Source organism: Stigmatopora argus, chromosome 13 (assembly GCF_051989625.1).
Source record: "Stigmatopora argus isolate UIUO_Sarg chromosome 13, RoL_Sarg_1.0, whole genome shotgun sequence".
Lineage (NCBI taxonomy): Eukaryota > Metazoa > Chordata > Actinopteri > Syngnathiformes > Syngnathidae > Stigmatopora > Stigmatopora argus.
Genome location: NC_135399.1, coordinates 12637297 through 12654902, shown reverse-complemented (window position 1 = coordinate 12654902; position 17606 = coordinate 12637297). Strand labels below are relative to the sequence as shown.

The window sequence follows — 17606 nt, the reverse complement described above, 5'->3', positions numbered from 1 at the left end:
AGAATTCTTGTTCGTGTATTTATTAAGGCTTCGATTTAACTTCACTTTTGGGCTTTCCCGTCGACTTCTTGTGCGGTACGTCCACTTCTTTTGGTTTAGGATTGTCCTCAAAAAATAATTTGATTGAAACGCCCTGCCGGGGGAGACTGAAACCGCATCGAGGACGCCCCACGCCTTTTGCAGCTTGACGTTTACTGCGGAGCGGCGGCAGTCAACTGGATGCAAGTTGGAGGGGAAAAGTTGCCACACTTGAGTTAAATATTCCGATCGCAAAAACCACCAGGCGGTGCGAAAAAACAGGAAGGAATGAACTTGAAAAACGCCTAACTAGGACAAATGAGGCTGCCGTTTTCCTCCTCCAAGTCATGTTTGGAATCGCATCCCTGTGACGACTCATGGATGTTGAACACCGCTACAAAAAACATCTGCATTCATGGTAAGCTTTTTGATTTAAATTTCCAGAAGCTCCCTGCAAACTTGTATCGGTCTCTATCTCTATTAAATGTATTTGCATCTATTTCCTTATTTATGACTGTGTTTTCCTATTTATGTCTCTTTGTTGATCCTATCTGCCTCATATTATCAATAACCAAACTATAATGGGAAAGAAGTGAATTTCAGCCATATTCAAGCTGATAAAGCATGACTCATTCTTATTTTTTTTTCTCCCCACAGTCCAGTAAATTTGGTCAGCCCGATGAGTTTAGTCATGGATGATCATTTATCACAGGATCATCCACACAACTCTTCTAAGAGGTAAGAAAGCATTCGTCATTGTACAGTGGGTCATTCCTATCATAAACTGTCACAGCGCTTTTATTTATGACCGAATGAGCATTGCATAGGTGTGTCCCTGCAAACCCCTACTGAGCCATCCTCAGCAACGCTCGTCTTCACAATGCAACCTTTGTGAGTAAAAGGTCAATGACACGACTAACATTCCTTTCACAGAGCGCGTATTGGTGAAATCACAGTTGTTGTAGATATTTTCAACAATCTTTGAACAACCCTTTTCCCTCACGCCACCACCCCCCATTTCCTGCTCTCCCAGTTTTAGTGAGAATTTGTCTTGACCATATGTTGAGGTCATGGGAAATATTTAGCAGGCACGACACTCTTGCCTCCGCTGTCGCTTAAACGAACCGGATGATTCCCCCTCACTCTCCGACCTCCTTGCTTGTATAAATTATTAGTTTATTCGTGCATCCTTAAACAAAATCTCAAATTATCACATGCAAAAGTGGGCACGATGGAATTTCTTATTTGCTCCGGTTCAGGGGGATGATGTCAGCTGCCTATTCCAGCGGTTGAAATCATTAAAGAAGGAGGAGTGAGTTTCCAGAGCTTGTTTCTTGCAACTTTGAGACCTCCCCCGTTTTTTTTTGAGAGGTTGTTTAAATTGAAGGTGAGAGGTAGAGTAGGAGGTTTTGACTGAGGCAAACTTTCCATTCCTGAAAGTACAAGATCTTCCATTTGAGTCCATCTTCGAGAAGATCCTCTAGGGAACTCAATAGATTCTGTGAGGATAGTTGACATGTGATTCCTTAAAAAATAATAACACCCCCTCACATGAAATAATAGGGTGGCAGGGTCATATTTCCTGGGTCAAGCTACCGCCATCACTTTTAAGCATTTCTTTTTAAGTGTCATTTATTCAACTACCATTCACCCCATCCCAATAGAAAAAGTACTGTGAAGTATACTGAGATTCCACATGGCCACAATTTTAAGTGTAACAATAAGGCAAAGAAGCAAAACATCTCACCCTGCCGCAGTTTATTTTTAAGGTTTTACAGTTTTAAAAAAAATCCGCTCTATTTATGTGAATATTCCTTTTTGCACAGTCAGCTCATCTTGGTAAAGATGTGGAGGGAATCAAAATCTGTGGTTTATTTAGAAAAGTTAGCCACCCTTTTCTATAAACAGGATGGCACATGTTCTGTGGTCTTCTGAGGCAATATTTAGTGGACAGCTGTCAAGTGAAGACTACGTGCACTGTACGAATGTGTTCATTTGTTTTCCAAATACTGACCAAAGCCAAAGCCCGAGGTTGGCTCTGCTCCAGCCCGCACTCAATGCTAGCACGCTGATGCTTATTCATATTATGAAATCCTGGCATGCACTCTTTTTAGTACTTGCAATTTTACTGCTATCCTACCTGACTTGATCTACTTTTTATTACAACATTAACCTATTTGAATAGAAACTGTCATGTCAATACTGTTCGAGATGCATTAAGCTATAGTATTACTGTAATGTAACAGAATTCTCTCTTTTGTATGTGGGGGGGGGCGTGATATTGAAGTCAAAATGTGTGGTAAATGTGAAAAAAGGCATGCAGTATACTTGTATTCAAATATCAAATAAACTGTGAGGTACACTTATACTACAAAAATGTTTTTAAATAAATGTCAGCATTTGGTTATAATAAGACACAATTTCAAGACATGTTAAATTTCTTACTTAAGAATTGTGGGGGAGTGTGGAAGCGGTTGTTTTCTTGGAACAATCAGTCAGAGGATGGAAAATGCTGCATCTTCAAGGGTCAGCTCGCTGATGTTTGGAGGAAAGAAACAGTCCTAATGCTCACATCGTTTTAAGTTACTTTGGCCAGCATTATATATACTGAAGACCCTGGCAAGGTGAGAATGCCAAAGCAACACACAAACGCAGCAATCTGACTGGATTTAAACAAATTCTGACATCCAAAAAGCAGTGCAGTCAAAAAAAAAAGCAAGTAATAAAATGAGGTAAATGTATTCATTGCAAAATGACTTTCTGTGTAACAACCACATTTTTACGAGCCTTGTGGTATTTATTAACTGTGATTGTATGACTGAATGACATCAAGACACAAACTGTCACTCCTCAACCAGTCTCGATGCAGACAGATTGGCACAGGCTAATTGGACACACCTTAAACGAAAGAATGAGCTCATATCCTAGAGCTGGAAATCCTCAGGGAAGAATGTGGGTTGAGTTACGGTATTGCAAATACCTACAACTGTTACACCAAAGGGAGATGGACATATCGAAGTGAAACCAGAGGATTACCTTATAAACGTTATTCCTACTGGCAAATTGGCAATAATGTTAATAAGTATGAAGTGTGTACTACAAAGATTGTCAAATTTAAGTAGTTGGTCATGCAATGAATTATCCATTTAGACATTATTTATTTACCACAGTGGGTAATAAGGGTTCTTTTTCTTCTTTACATTCCTTGTAATTTGTGATTAGTTTCATCATGCTTTATTTCAAATGGAAACACCCCTCCCCTCACACGAACACAGACACACAGACACACACACAGTTTAAAAGGGACTGCATTAGGAAAACTATTTCACTGCACTAACTATGCCAAAGTAACCCTTATGGAATTTTATCCAGTTTGACATAAATGGTGGCAGAAATGTTTTTCTTTTATAACTATTTTTTTTAGCCTAAACTATGTTTCTTTATCAATGCCATACTTTTCAACAACACAAAAGGCAAACCAATGAGCTCTCACTGAACACAAAATCTAACTCATTTTTTCTCATGCATAGCACTGTTTGTTCAAGCATTGCACAAACCACTGAACAGTAATGCTAGTGGTAACACACTTGAGTGCAGTCCAGACTGGTCCACCAATATTATACACCATTTAAGTAGGTGCTTCATTGCCATGGCAACATTCTCCTTACTGTACGCCAATGGACAGTTCATAATTTATTTGCTGCTTTTTAAAGCATAGTTCCTTGAAGGCACATTAGGCTGTTAGAGTACAGTAAGTGAAAACAAGCATGTTTGATCTCACGGTTGCATTCTGCCTCACAGGAGTTAAACAGTCGACATGGCAACAAGCCAAAAGACTCAGAATAATGGGCTGTCTTTGTCACCACGCTGAAACCGACGCATTGACCGTGAATACCGATGAATATTTAACCCCACACTATCACACGCACATTATCACAACGGCTGCTTTCGCCTGTGAACAAAAGATTTCTTTTGCAACTGTGCAGACTTGTGTATTGAAGAATAATACACATACGTTGCACACGAGTCTTTCGACCTGCTGTGCACATCGCTGTTCAATGCTGGCACAAGTTTTTACTTCTGGAACAAATCTCTTCCAGGACGTGACAGTTAAATTCCGCCTTCTCTCGCCCTGTGAAAAATGCAGCATGAATTAGCCCTTTGTGCCCTGGTAATAGAAACATTCACTTATCTGCAATAACATTCCAGCATTTCACACAAGACATTTATCATAATTTATTTGACCTTCATTATCAGTGTTTAGACGAGATGTTTATGTAGATACACAAGTCATTCATGGCCGACTGAGTTCCGCAACAAGTCTTACTGCCACTGCATTGGCGTGAAACTGTGTAGCACGATTACGCAAACCTCTCCTAAATAGAATAAACTAGAATCAACAGATAAATTAGAAACTCACGGACAGTATATATCAGAAATTTGGTCTGCACAGAATTTGAGCTTGACCCAAACATCTCCCAATTTTTTTTGGACTCCAATCCAAGGGTGGTCAGTGCACAAAAAAATCAGTTTGATTGATTTTTCTGGGGAAAAAAACAAACACAATATATTTAATGAACAATTGGCACAGGAAGTTGTGAGTTCTTCCAGAGTTGCTTGGTCCCTTTCCGCCCCACTTCACTAATCATCTTCCATCTTACACAATTTATGAAATAATGGCCTTTCCAGATCTCTTTTTAAAAGCTTGTTTACTGTGAATGACCTCTCAGCAAATTACCAGCTGCGGCTCATGGCCCCGCTGTGTTTTGTCTTTCCTCAGGGATCAACCAACCTTCTGCCAGTGTATGTGAGTGACTCTTAGGCTCCACCCCTTTGACACACTCACACGCCCTCTCGACTGTAAAGAGGGCTTTATCCTCCTTTTACTTGATGGCATTTGTTAGTAGTACTGTATTTACAAAAGGCCTTTAAATAAAACTTCCAATTGCATTGAATTAGATTTTGAAGGACTCCATGCAAGTCATATGGACAACTCTAATCTTAACCCCCCACACACACGCACACATCAGCCGCCCTTGGCCCCGATTCCTCAGTAACAAAACACAGTCATCTTTCTCAAGATTATAAAGAGTATCCCCAGGCCAAAACCGCCCTTGTATCATCATATCAAACAGCCTGTGGTGGTAACATCCACGTACTAAGATCTGACATCATTCTAAACACAGTTTAATAAAATTAGACAGTAAAACAGGAAAATAGAAGGACAGCCGTTAGTGGAGCGCATGATGGTGTAGTGGTTCACGTGCGGGCAGGCGTGGCCTCGAGTCCTGCCGGTGGTTGTATGATTGTGATTGCCTGAGGTTGTTTGTCTCTCTGTGTGCTGACTGGCGAACAGTCAAAGGTGTACTCTGCCTTTCGCCCGAAGTCAGCTGGGATAGTTTCCGGCAATCCTTACGAGGATGCACAGTATGGAAGATGAATAAATGAATGAGCCTTTTGTAGACACTATAGCATTAATAGGCCTATTTGGATAGCTGTATGTCTATATAGTGCACATATAGTAATACATTATACTATAATCTATGCCATGGACTAAAAGGCGCACCTGGCGATAAACCGGACTCATCAAATTTGACAAGAAACTGACATTTGTTCCTATGTAAAATATTTTAATTTTAATTTGTTTTTGTCATAGAGGGAAAGATTTTTTTTACATTACGTTGAGTCTTTTTTTACTGTAGGTGGCGAGCTCCAGCTTACTTTTGTATGTATATGTGTAAAATTCTGACTCAACAGACCAGACAAGCCATAAACATGATTTACATGTGAGTCACTTTTTAGAGGTAAGGTGTGGCTTACAAAAGTTGTCATATCGCAATGAAAAGGGGAGTCTGATTCCATTATATACCCAAGTGGTGATATTGCCATGGTTATTTTAACCCTTCTGTTCACTTGGCTCTCATCATGTAATCATCTCAGGCCTGATTAGGTCATCCATGATTAGAAAACAGTGTCATGGTGAAATTAACATATTTATCTTGAGCCACGTGTTTGGAATGTACTGTGATCCTGTTGCTTCTGTGGCCCCGCCCACAGGTTCATGTCTGCACAGGGAGGCAAAGCTGCTTACACCTTTCTTGTCGTGACCGTGGGGGAGTGGTATCAACATACATGTGTGGCAGCTTTTCCCAAGCCCTCCGAGCAGGATTTAGGTGGTGGACACACCATTTGTGATACTGCAGCTCAGGCGTGGCATTAAGGTGGTGGGCCTTTTGAGGCTACACTCAATACCCTTCACTCCATCTGACAGCTTACAGTAGATAAGCGACACCATGGAGGTTATTCGAGCAGAGACTGTGTGAGGTAAGAGAGTGGAAGGAATTGTTGGCAAAGTAAGGGGAGAAAAGCAGGTTTGTCACACCTGCACTCCACATTTTTGCATGGAATGTCTTAAATACTGTGGCTCAGCAGCCACAGAACTTTTCCTTAAGCCACCAGAGAGGTTGCATTTTGTTTTGACTCCCAAGTGTGTGTTGTATTAGTCGGTGGCATGTTGGAGCTTGTACAGTCTAGTTTAGCAGCTTTGATACAATTGTGCTCTTCTGTTGGAGCTCAAGTGTTGTATGAATGACTGAAATTACGGGTTTGATTTCTTTATTGACTTGTGCATTGTGCCAATTTGGTTTTCATTTGTGTTTAGCATCTCAAACAGATTTTATGCATAGATACAGCAATGGGGTATTTAGTTGAGATATTAACAAGAAAAATAAAGTACAATTTGAATATATCGGATCAAAGACCTCATTGTTGCCATGGGATCACTAAAAAATAGGTGTGGCATATTGCTGAGGTATGTGACTCTGTCTGTTATCGCAAAATTACTTAGAAGTCAAAACCAGTTCCCAGTTTTTGTTTTATCGGTAGATTTTTTTTGGGGTAGAATAAAAACCACCCTTTTAGATGTTTGGGGTCTCACAAAACCAATACATATTATTTTAAAAGTCCCTTATTTGCTTCATAATTAATTTCGCAGCAAACTAATATGCTCCATTTTTTTTCCAAGTGGCGCAAAGCATTTGGAGGATATAGTAATTGCCTTTAATAACCCTGCCTGTCTTTAAATAAGTTAATAAACATCTCTTGCAATCTCATTCAGAACTCTTCTTTTTAGCAGCATTTTCTCTTATAACTTGTTATTTTTGGGGTGGTTGACAATCATGTCTGTTTTCATGTTGTTTACTCTGCTAATGATAAAGATAGCAACAATGTCAACAATGACAGAAACCCTGCTCCTTTCTGTATGTCCTCTATATTCAAGTACAGGTTCTCGTGAGCAATTGAACAGACTTGTTTGCGAGCATTAGAAGTCCTTGTCAAAGAGACATGCATCAGTGTAGTCATGCTGTGGCTTGTCCCGCCTGCATAAAAAACAAAAATAAAAAAAAACACAAGAATGGAACTTAATGCCCTTGTCCAGTGCCTGTCAACTGCTGAACGTTTCAACGTCACTGTTGATGTAGATGTCATGTAAACAATCGGGGCCTTGAAATAAGGACTTTGCACTCAACTAATACTGTTTTGAAAGGGGAAATATTTGGTGTGTTTTGCTACTGTCTATTCCCTTTGCAATTTCCTGCCATTTCCCTTGATATTTACGAATTCCTCACCAACATCTTGAAGCTCCCCAACTGCTCCACACTTGTCTGAACTTTTCACTTTTTGTTGGCATATAAAGGCGTAATCATATTAGTACTGATAGTAATTTGGCAATTGATGGCCTAATTTTCATTCAAAATGTATCCTCATGGGCTTTTTTTTCCGTTTCAATTTTGAAGGCTTAATATCTCATGCTGGACTTGCATTCTTGAAACGATGTAATTGTAAAAGAGTGAACAAGTCAATCGTAAAGTAACCCTAACCTATACACTCATATTTAATGACAGTGATGGTACATTCTTGTTTTACTCCATTTTGTGTATTTTTATTATTGTGGAGTCTGCCACAAAGAAAAGGAACTGATCTCATAATACACATTGAAGTGTCGATGCCTTGTGAAGTGGTACTTAAAAAAAAAAAAGTTGATTCCATTATTTCAACAAGTCCTCCTGTCTATCAACTTTGGACTGTGCAGAAGTGCTGATGACGGTGTCTTGCAGTAGTCCACGTATGAACTGTTTTTATAGGATACAGGCCATAGATTTTATTGGTAAAGGGAACAAACATAAAAATATTTGTTCATTTTCCATTTGTCCGGATTGACCATTAATGCAACCAGCAAACTATGAAGCACCATAACTATTTGGAATAATTCAACTTAATCCTTTAATTCAGTTGTATTTACTATTTCACTCCGGAATATTTAATTAACCTGTTAAGCTTATTGCCTACAATGAAGAAAAATTGCGCTGCGGTGTGTACATTTGCACAAGACTCAACTTTGGCACTTCATGCCTAGTAGTTTACTGCATAGTTGGTGTGCTAAGAGATGGACGGTTTTGTTGCCTGGTTTGTACAAGGCACATGCCTCACTCAGATCTGATTGTGCTCATCACACTGAAGCAATCTGAAAGACTTTCTTTCATAATGTTGAAAAATTTTGTTTTTATATAAGAATGTCCCCCTGTATACCACCCAATGAATTGCCTGTTTTTACTAGCTGCACTTGTGTAACCTATATTAATGAAGAAAAAAACATCTTTTGCAGCACAATATCACTGTGACTCGATAATTTAATTGGGCAGCTATCATTGTGAATAACACTGACAGAATTCATACTCAATTTGGTAAGGTGTAGGGTAGGCAAAGTGTTTGTGCCTAGAAATCAATGCATAAAAATGACTTGTCAGACTGGGTGTATCCACATCCCTCGGTGATTAAGTGCAGCGAGGGTTTTCATGTATATGATGGTGTTTAAGGACTGCCGTCCCCCATAGCAGGGCTAATAATCCCTTCCAAGACATGCCTCAGTACAGCCCGTGACCTTGCATTGCTCAGATTCCTCCGTACCCCCACATGAGACTTGAACAGAGTATAATTCAGGGTAAGAGTTCTGCAAAAACCTGGGTCATCTATGGCTCCACTGACAACATGTTCCGCCTTTTCACCTTACCACCACAGGGGCTATAAGAGGATACTTTATGCATGTAATGCAGAGAGTCCAATAAATCCATTCTATAAAAATTAATTTCATTCTTCTATCTTATTTTAGTCAAATTTTCTGTTCACAACTCCTACACACTTTCACATATTCCCTCCATTTTACTTAAACGTATAGGAAAAATTCAATTTTATTACATTTTTAAATTCATGGGTCTCACTTTTTTAGGATTGTACCCAATAGAGTAATTTGACTCCATCATTAATGTTATTAGACCCACACATTTGCATTGCATCTGTTGTTGTATTATTGTTTTTATGTTTTAGCCACTGCATAAGAGAATGCTTTCTCGCATCACATTAACCATGTTCCAAAGTCAAAGAGTTTTTTCCAGCCTTGGTCGTGTTTTCCCACTTGCAGACATGTCTTCAGGCTTAATGAGTAAACACAGTACCTATGTCCTCTCAGGGTCTTGTGATTCTTTTGCTGTTTTAGCCCCCATGGTTTGTCTTGTGATGAAGCATTTTCCCCCAAAGAAAACCGATTCCATCTTTTCAATGATCAGAATCTCTAGTAAATGGAAAACTGATTATTGTTTTGTCCCCCAAAGTGTTGTTGTGATGATTGCCTCAATATAATTACCAGAATACTTCTTAATAGTAACCATCAAATTAAAAACACTTTTTTTAACACCAGACTGTCAACAAAAAGCAAAGCCCCGTCTCCGCCCGGACTGAAGAATCTGGATTCCTTGGATTTCTCCCAGTGGTACCCAGGAAACACGGGTTTCACCATGGACCACAAAGAGAAGCCTGTTAATAAAGACCTCTCTTTGGTTGTTGTCTTGCCTGACGGTGTGGAAAAGATGACCACAGTTCATGGCAGGTAAATGTTTCTTTTAAAAATGTTAGAAACATTATAAAATGACTGGTCACTTGGTATTCTTTTTCCATACTTGTACACAATTGTCAGGGTTCCTATGACGTATAGGCAGACCATCTAGCTGTGAGCCAATGGTTCAGGATACAGCATTCCTGTCTCAATACACCTTCAGTGGAGAAAGAATCCCCCCAACAAAATGTTCACGATCTGTTTGTTTATAAACCTGACAAAAATAACTTCCTCCCCTCGACTATTGAGAAACATCACACCAATTCCGGTTACGCATCAAATTCTTTACCTTTCATAAATTCAGATTCCGAAAGAAATACCAATAAATCATTTTATGACTAAACACTTCTACAAGGGGTCCTCAGTTTACAACAGTTTTGAACTCTGTTACCATCAAATAGGTGCATAATGTTACTACTGTACCTTCTGTTGATTTAAGGTCAAGTTTAACCCGTTATCTTGGCTAATTGCTCTTCCTATGAAGTGGAATGTCGTGTGTTTGGGGGGGGAGGGGTTAGGTTGGGAGGAGGCTTTGCATATTTAACAAATGATTGAGTGCTGCACATCTAACAACATCTTCATTGTTGTTGTTTAATTTAAACCACAAAAGCACAGCACAATTGGTTGTTTGGTCAGACAATTTTGTGTTTTATAATTGGTACAGGTTTCACCACTCTTCTTTGTAAACCACAAAGTAAATATTGTGTTTTATGTCTATAAGCAAGCCTCTCATGGACCTGTTGGTGATGCTCTGCGCAAGATATCACCTCAACCCGTCAAGTTACACCTTGGAACTTATCACCGCAGAGCGGCACAACATCAAACTCAAGCCCAGTGCTCTCATCGGAACTTTAGATGTGGAGAAGGTCTTTCTTAAACCTAAAGGAGATGATAAAAATAAGAAGACGGGTCCTCAAAAACCTGAGGTGCATTTCACCATTCCTAACACACCACAACTTTACCAAAACGCTTGAACAAAACATTTCCACCTTTGTATTCATCAGGCCACTGTTCGGATGGTGATAAACTACAAAAAGACCCAAAAAGCGATATTAAGAGTTAATCCTCAAATTGCCTTGACTGAACTCCTTCCTGCAATCTGTGAGAAATGTGAATTTGCTCTGGAGTCAACAATTCTGTTGAGAGATGTGCAATCCCTGGCCCCTTTGGACTTGTCCTGCTCCCTAAATGATTATGCAATCAGGGAGGTTTATGCAAGAGATACAAGAGGTAAACGAGAAGTTTGCTGCATAGCTGTCCATGACTTTTGAGTATAAAGTACTACTAATTTAACTTTATCTTTATGTATCAAACTATTCTCTTTCAGGACTTTCTGAGTCTCCTTTGTGTACAGCCTCATTCACATATGCAGGTAGGTCTCTTTTGATTAATTTTCTTGAATTTATTTTTATTTTTTTAAAAAACCCCACCCCCCCCTTACTTCTTGAAATCCTTCTGCTACTCAAATGTGTCCTTCCAGCAGCAGTGACACCTGGAAAAGATAAAAATCAGAAAGAAAAAGAAAACAAGGGCCTCTTCAGCAAATTTAGGACAAGCAGGAAAACATCTGAGGAGGTATGCTATCAACTCTTACTTACTGAAGAAAAACAATATAAATGTGTGTATTTATGTGCATGCTTTTTGTACATTGTATTTATTTTTATTTATTTATTTAAGTTTTTATTAATTAATATTAGAGGCTGGCAGTAAATGGATTGGTGGTTTAATACCGTTAATGGCAGCTGATGGGTAATGAGTGCCCTATAAAGGGTTAAACAGTATGTTCCAGTATTTCTGTTATCATATTGGCAATAGATATACTATTTATAAAATATTTTCTTTCTGTTTGTATGGAATTTATGCCGTACCTAATGGCCTTTTTTTGGTCATGTGCTTATGCACCTAATGCTGGGAATTTTATAGTGTACAGGCAAGGAACAGGTTGCATGTCTACTGTATGAGCTGGTAAATGCAAACATTCTGAGGGAGGTTTGTTGACTTAGCTTTTCCATTGGTGCAACATGTGCAATGTCATCCGGGTGCAGAGGTCTTATTATCTGCTGATTGGATGTTTACCTTTTTTAAAGGCCACCACAGCTAGCGCCCCTGCTTCTCCGGTGCTCGTGACCAAGCCTCGACCGCTTAGCATGGCCTTGCCCAGCTCCTGCTCACCTCCGCTAATGTCGCCAACGTCGCCCTTTGGTGACGCGCCCAAGAAGAGAAGGGCTCCTCAGCCCCCCATCCTCGTGTCTCAGAGCTGCCACACAGACCCCAGCACTCGCCAGAGGCTCTACTCTGAACCTGCTATCCCAGTTGACTGCGAGGTTGGTCAACATTATAGGCTATTTCGTTGTTTCTCATAGTCCTGACTTCTAAAGACATCTCATCAGCACAGTTTTTTCCATTTCTGTATATCGCTACCATTAATTTAAGCAAAAGAAAACTCACTAATTTGCAATGCCTTCTGCTTTTCAATCGCAAGAAGTCTAAAATAATTTTAGTCTTTTACCTGCATACTTTCTGAATCTTTTTCTATTGTTCAGATAATAGTTTGTTTACTATTTGTGTCTTCAGCAAAGGTTGAGCTGCAGAGGATGTTGAAGTATAATTTTTTTTCTGTTTATGGTACAGATTTCTGGTTTCAGTCGTGACTCTTCAGCAGAATCTTCCCTTAAGAGGACTAAACGCAAGGCTCCTCAACCCCCAACATCCCCAGTTGGTTCTCTACCAGGAAGGGTTCCTCCTCAAGAGAATGTGCAAGGTGAGTTTTAGTTTAGTAGTAAACACTTAAACTTTTCAGATTCATGATAGAGGAGAAATATATCACCAAGCCAGTATTTCAATATCAAGCTATTCTAGCCAATCAAATATATAACATCAGCATTATGTCATTAATACTGATTACCGCAGGCACCTATGCCCAAACCTGTGTGTGGATAAGTTGGAGCTTTCTCCCTAGAGAAAATCTGGTTCTTCTTCAAGATAAAACATTTTTGTCAGTGATTTTTATTTTACCCATGCAGGCCAGTTTTACATAACTTATGGACGGACCCTTACGGTGCTGTGGACCAGTGATTGAAAAGAACTTTTTTATTGTATGCTTTTGCCCCCTGGTGGCTAATATATTTGGCAGGTTCAACATATTTTGTGAATTTTATCATTATTTCTTGGAATGCAATGCTACTACATTTTCTAGTTATGTGCCCATTTTTGCCCTTCAAGTTCAAAGGATAATGTGTTTTCCAACCTTTTTGTATCTTTCCGTGGTGTTTTGGAATTACCCGTCTTTGGAGTGACTTTCCGGCAATTGTCTGCACACATTTTAGCATTATTGTATGGTCCTGTGGGGGAAATTCCGCCCCGAACTGAGCACAAAGCAATTTAAACCAACAATAACACCATTTAACGTTTGAGCGTGCGTCTTTGAAAACAAACTTGCTGTGTTTACATCAGAATAAACTGCGTCACCACCTTGAAATAACCTACAGGAAATTTGACCTCACTGCTCACAGGAGTTAAACGGCATTCCTCAATTTGCCCTCAGATCTCCTTCTCTGATGTATATGAGCTTCATAGTACTTCTTGTACTGCTTAAAAAAATGACAAAATCACGCACTGGTTATGTTCACATTGCCTTTGGAATTGTGATCTTGTGACGACCTGTGACGAACCTGTTCAGCTCTCAATACAAAAACTTAAATATGTATGCACTGTATAATAATTGTGTATTGATGCATTAGAATCACAATGCACTTTTGTAGATGCTCTAGGCTCTAAAACACTGGAAGAAATCACTGAGGAAACATCAGTACCTGGGAAAGAGATGCATAAACAAGAGTATGACAAGGGCCGTGGGGAAGATCAGTCTTGTGATCTATCCTCAGATGGCAAGTACGAACTCTAATGGCTTTCCCTGCAGACATATCTTTTCATATCATTCTTAGGAATACTTGTAATTCTATAATTTGCTTGACTTTGGCAGCCAGCCACAGAGCACTACGGATGTTGCAGCAAATCAGATCGATGAAAGAAGGCCAGAATGCCCTGTCTCATCTCAAGTGGCGGGTATGGCTTTCCTGTGCATTACTGATCGATCAATATGTTTATATTGTGCATTGATTGGAACAGATGACTTGAACAAATGTTGTAAATACAGTTTACAATTTCATAATCTGGAAAGAGCTAAACAATTGTATATTTGTTTAATATGAACACTAGGAATAGATTTGTGGAATTTGGTGATTAAGATTAATTATATTGGTATTAAGCTGAGAGTTTCAGAATGTGAAGAAAAAAACCGGAATGCTATTATTTATTTAAAACAATAGTGTTAAAGTCCCTTAGTAGGTACACAGTGATTTTTACAAAACCCCTAATTAACACTGAATTGTTTTTCATACAGAAAGTGTCTCATGTGAAGTTGAAAGTGAATCCGGTCAGCCCATTTGTGGAGAGCCTGTTAATGAAAGTGTGAATGTCGACCACGAGGACGTAACCAGCGACCTCCAGCGAGTTGCCGAAGCATCCCAGTTTGCTTTGGTTGAAGAAAATACCACAGCCCCCGAGGAGGAGTTGGTCGGCTCTCAGTGTTTAGACATTATTGCCACGTCTTGCCCCACTGGCGAGGACACTCAGGTGCAAACAGATTTCACGGCTTTCCCGGAGCTGCCACCTGAACAGACTGAGCTAGATGTGGCCTCTGCCAAGGACTCTGGTTTGGGGTCAGTGGACAATGAAAATAAGGACATCGCCACTTCGACAGATAAGCCGCAGCCAACGGATTTCAAATGTAGCCAAGCCTTAGCGACGTCCCCGTGCCAAACGCCGACGCCAATTGTTGCCCCTAAAGCTCCGTCGAGCGCTACCTCGCAGCCCAAGCCCTCCAATGAGTTAACCAGGGACTACATCCCTAAAGTGGGGATGACTACGTACACCATCGTGCCACCCAAATCGAGCGAAAAGTTGAGGTATTTTGAAGTCGCACTGACACTGGAGACGGCACCCATTGTCACGGAAGACTCGGGCGAGAACTCAAATACGCCCAGGGAAGAAATACTGAGCACTGCTACTACTACTACTACTACTACTGCTGCCCCTAAAAACACTGTCAACGGATGCCAAGCTGAAGCCACTCAGGCCGTATTGCCAGGGAGCTCTCCGAAAGCTGCTGACGTGTTCTTCTCCTCTAAAGGAGTTGCACCAGGAGAGGTTAAGGCAACTAAAATTCCACCTGCAACTCGACCAAAACCAGCATCTTTCCGCTTGTCCAAGCAGAAAAAGACACCTGGCTATTATGTAACCTCCGCTGCCGAGAAAGGTCCCGTCGCCAGTCCCCCTTCTCCCCACAAGGACCAACCGATGTTGCCTCCTCCTCCTCCTCCTCCTCCTCCTCCTCCTCCTCCTCCTCCTCCTCCAATGCAGGGCGATGCTGAAGCCACTGGCCTTAGCCCAAGTCCTAAAAGGGACGATGTAAGAGATGCACGTACGACGAGGCATAGCGGTCTGTCGGCCAAAGAGCCAAGTTTTGGATTAAGTTTAGAGAAATTGAGGAGTTTCGCGGCCCCCAGGCCTTATTCCCCTACCACACCGTCCCGTTTTGCCCAGGCGGTGTCCTCGGCGGTCAAGCGGAGCCGATCGCTGCCTGACAGCCCCAAATCACCCAGCTCTCCAGTGACACCCAATTTCCCCCCCGCAAATTGTTCTTCAGTCATTGAGGAAAACACAGTAATGAAGTTCAAGGTGAGTAATGGCATTCATACTTAAATAAGGCCTCACTAGACATTTTATGAGAGACATCCTGAATGGGCATTTATTAGAATTGTGTTTTCTTTCACATTTCCCATTTGGAACTCACATTCACCTCGCAGCTGACTCTGAAAAAAAGTCTTTAGAGTACTTAAAGTTATGGAAGTACCAAAACCACTTCTGTTTGGGTACATGACTCATTTTACTCTCATATCCTCTCTGAGCATATTCGTATTGTTTTTCCACCCGCATGACTCAAAATGTAGCCACTCACAGCGTTACTCTAGCCATGTCTTAAAGTCCCTTGTTCCTCCACTCAGAAAAAATAATGAGCACTATGTTTTTATCTTGGTCCCAAATAAAAAAATAAAGTAAGGGGCATGACGAGTGGTATTTAGACATGAGTAATGCTTTGCTGATATCTCTTGGGTTCTTGGTGCCAAAGTACTAAGTTTAATAGATATTTTCTGCCCCCCAGTGGCATCTAATGGCCAATGCAGTATGAACATTTCTAGGGAGTGGCACAATTATTCATGTTCATTCACATTCATGTTATTTTCCACACAACCTGGGGGTGGGTGGTTCAGCACACAATGGTATCATTCTATTGTGAGTTGTTTTTAGAATTAGATTTTTTTTCTGTTTAAATGAAAGAAATCACATGCTTCTACTGCCTCAAAGTATAAGAGTGGGAGGATCACTTTTGATTTGCGTTTTTTTTCCCTCTTTACCAATATCTCTTATTGTGAGTTTAATGTGCATTGATGGAGCAACTGGACTGATTTATGGTTTTATTATTTTTTTGCTAGAGGAGGATCTATTGAATGTTGATATTTTTTCTGTTGGGGTGCCCACATTTCTGCACATCTCATTTGGTTTAGATGTGTATTGCACATCTCATATAAGTTGAATAAATCTATTTTCAATTGTGAAATATTACTAGTATGTTCATCTGATTTTTGATATGATGATTTTCAAACTTAAGTTACTGATCGCATAGAATTATAATTGGAAATATTGGCAAATGAAAGGAGTAGCCAACACTTTTTGCTGAGGATTGAGAAAATATTTATTATTCAAACTCCCATGTTTGTTTTTATCTACGCAGGTTGAAGAGAATGATCAAGTGGTGAATGACAAAAGTACTCTATCAGAAGACAAAGAAAAGCCAGTTTCAACGAGCGAGCTCGTGGAAATGGATGGGGGGAGAGAGTCAACCATTTAGCAGTGCCCTATGACAAATATGAGCTACTGTAAGGAACTTAATTTCATTAGAATTTTCTGTAAAGGTTATTCATCAGGTTTGTTAATTACAATTCTTTTTTCAGGAGAAGCACATTCTGTTTTCTTTTTTTTCCTGAAACCTTTTTGGGCACGAAATGAACGCTTTTTTATTTTTTGATTGACCTCTTTTGATTGGCAGCGTGATAGATTTAATGTTTGATCATTAAGTATTGCTGTATTTTGGTTCATTTACTCACATTTCATTAACAGCGTCGGTATATAATTTATCTTTTTTTTGGTTGGAATATTGTGCCGTCTTGCATTAAATGCATTGTTTTGCCTTGACCAAGTTGTTAAATAAGAGCAATTCTATAAATTATAAAGATAAATTTCAGAGTTTTGATAATATTAGTTTATTATTGTTTATTCTGAGAGGTTTCTAAATATTGAATTTTGAGTTTTGCAAAGACCATGTTTGACTCGACTGGTACTAAAAGCTTCTCGTTTGCATTGTTTATATTTAAATATGAGTTTTCATAAACTGACGTGAAAATAATGTTGAATAAACCCGAAATACACACGTGGCTGTGGTCAAAGAGTCGTGTAAGCAATAAATCCTTTATCATTTCAAAAGCTCCCATGGAAGTCGTTGGCGCGTGTGTAAAACGCG

At 39.8% G+C, this 17606-nt stretch overlaps 1 protein-coding gene across 3 annotated transcripts; it reads left to right on the top strand.

The window, feature by feature from the left end:
- Positions 1–7: 7 nt before the first annotated feature.
- cobll1b (cordon-bleu WH2 repeat protein-like 1b) lies at positions 8–17516 on the top strand. 3 transcript variants are annotated; one of them, XM_077617235.1, is made up of 14 exons: positions 8–436; positions 676–756; positions 6076–6342; positions 9773–9961; positions 10689–10893; positions 10972–11197; positions 11295–11339; positions 11448–11542; positions 12055–12291; positions 12599–12728; positions 13729–13858; positions 13950–14032; positions 14370–15706; positions 16821–17516. In XM_077617235.1, the coding sequence occupies exons 4-14, from the start codon at positions 9870–9872 to the stop codon at positions 16935–16937; spliced, it is 2697 nt and encodes an 898-aa protein (XP_077473361.1). In that variant the 5' UTR covers positions 8–436; positions 676–756; positions 6076–6342; positions 9773–9869; the 3' UTR covers positions 16938–17516. The 3 variants fall into 3 exon arrangements, with proteins under 3 accessions (XP_077473361.1, XP_077473360.1, XP_077473359.1); XM_077617234.1 differs by lacking the exon at positions 6076–6342 and having other exon boundaries at positions 11451–11542; XM_077617233.1 differs by lacking the exon at positions 6076–6342.
- Positions 17517–17606: the final 90 nt, after the last annotated feature.

Coding starts and splice junctions, on each gene's coding strand:
- cobll1b (XM_077617233.1), top strand. CDS start 396: ATGGATGTTGAACACCGCTACAAAAAACATCTGCATTCATG. Junction 9,962..10,688: donor ATGACCACAGTTCATGGCAG/GTAAATGTTTCT, acceptor TATGTCTATAAG/CAAGCCTCTCATGGACCTGT. Junction 11,340..11,447: donor AGCCTCATTCACATATGCAG/GTAGGTCTCTTT, acceptor GTGTCCTTCCAG/CAGCAGTGACACCTGGAAAA.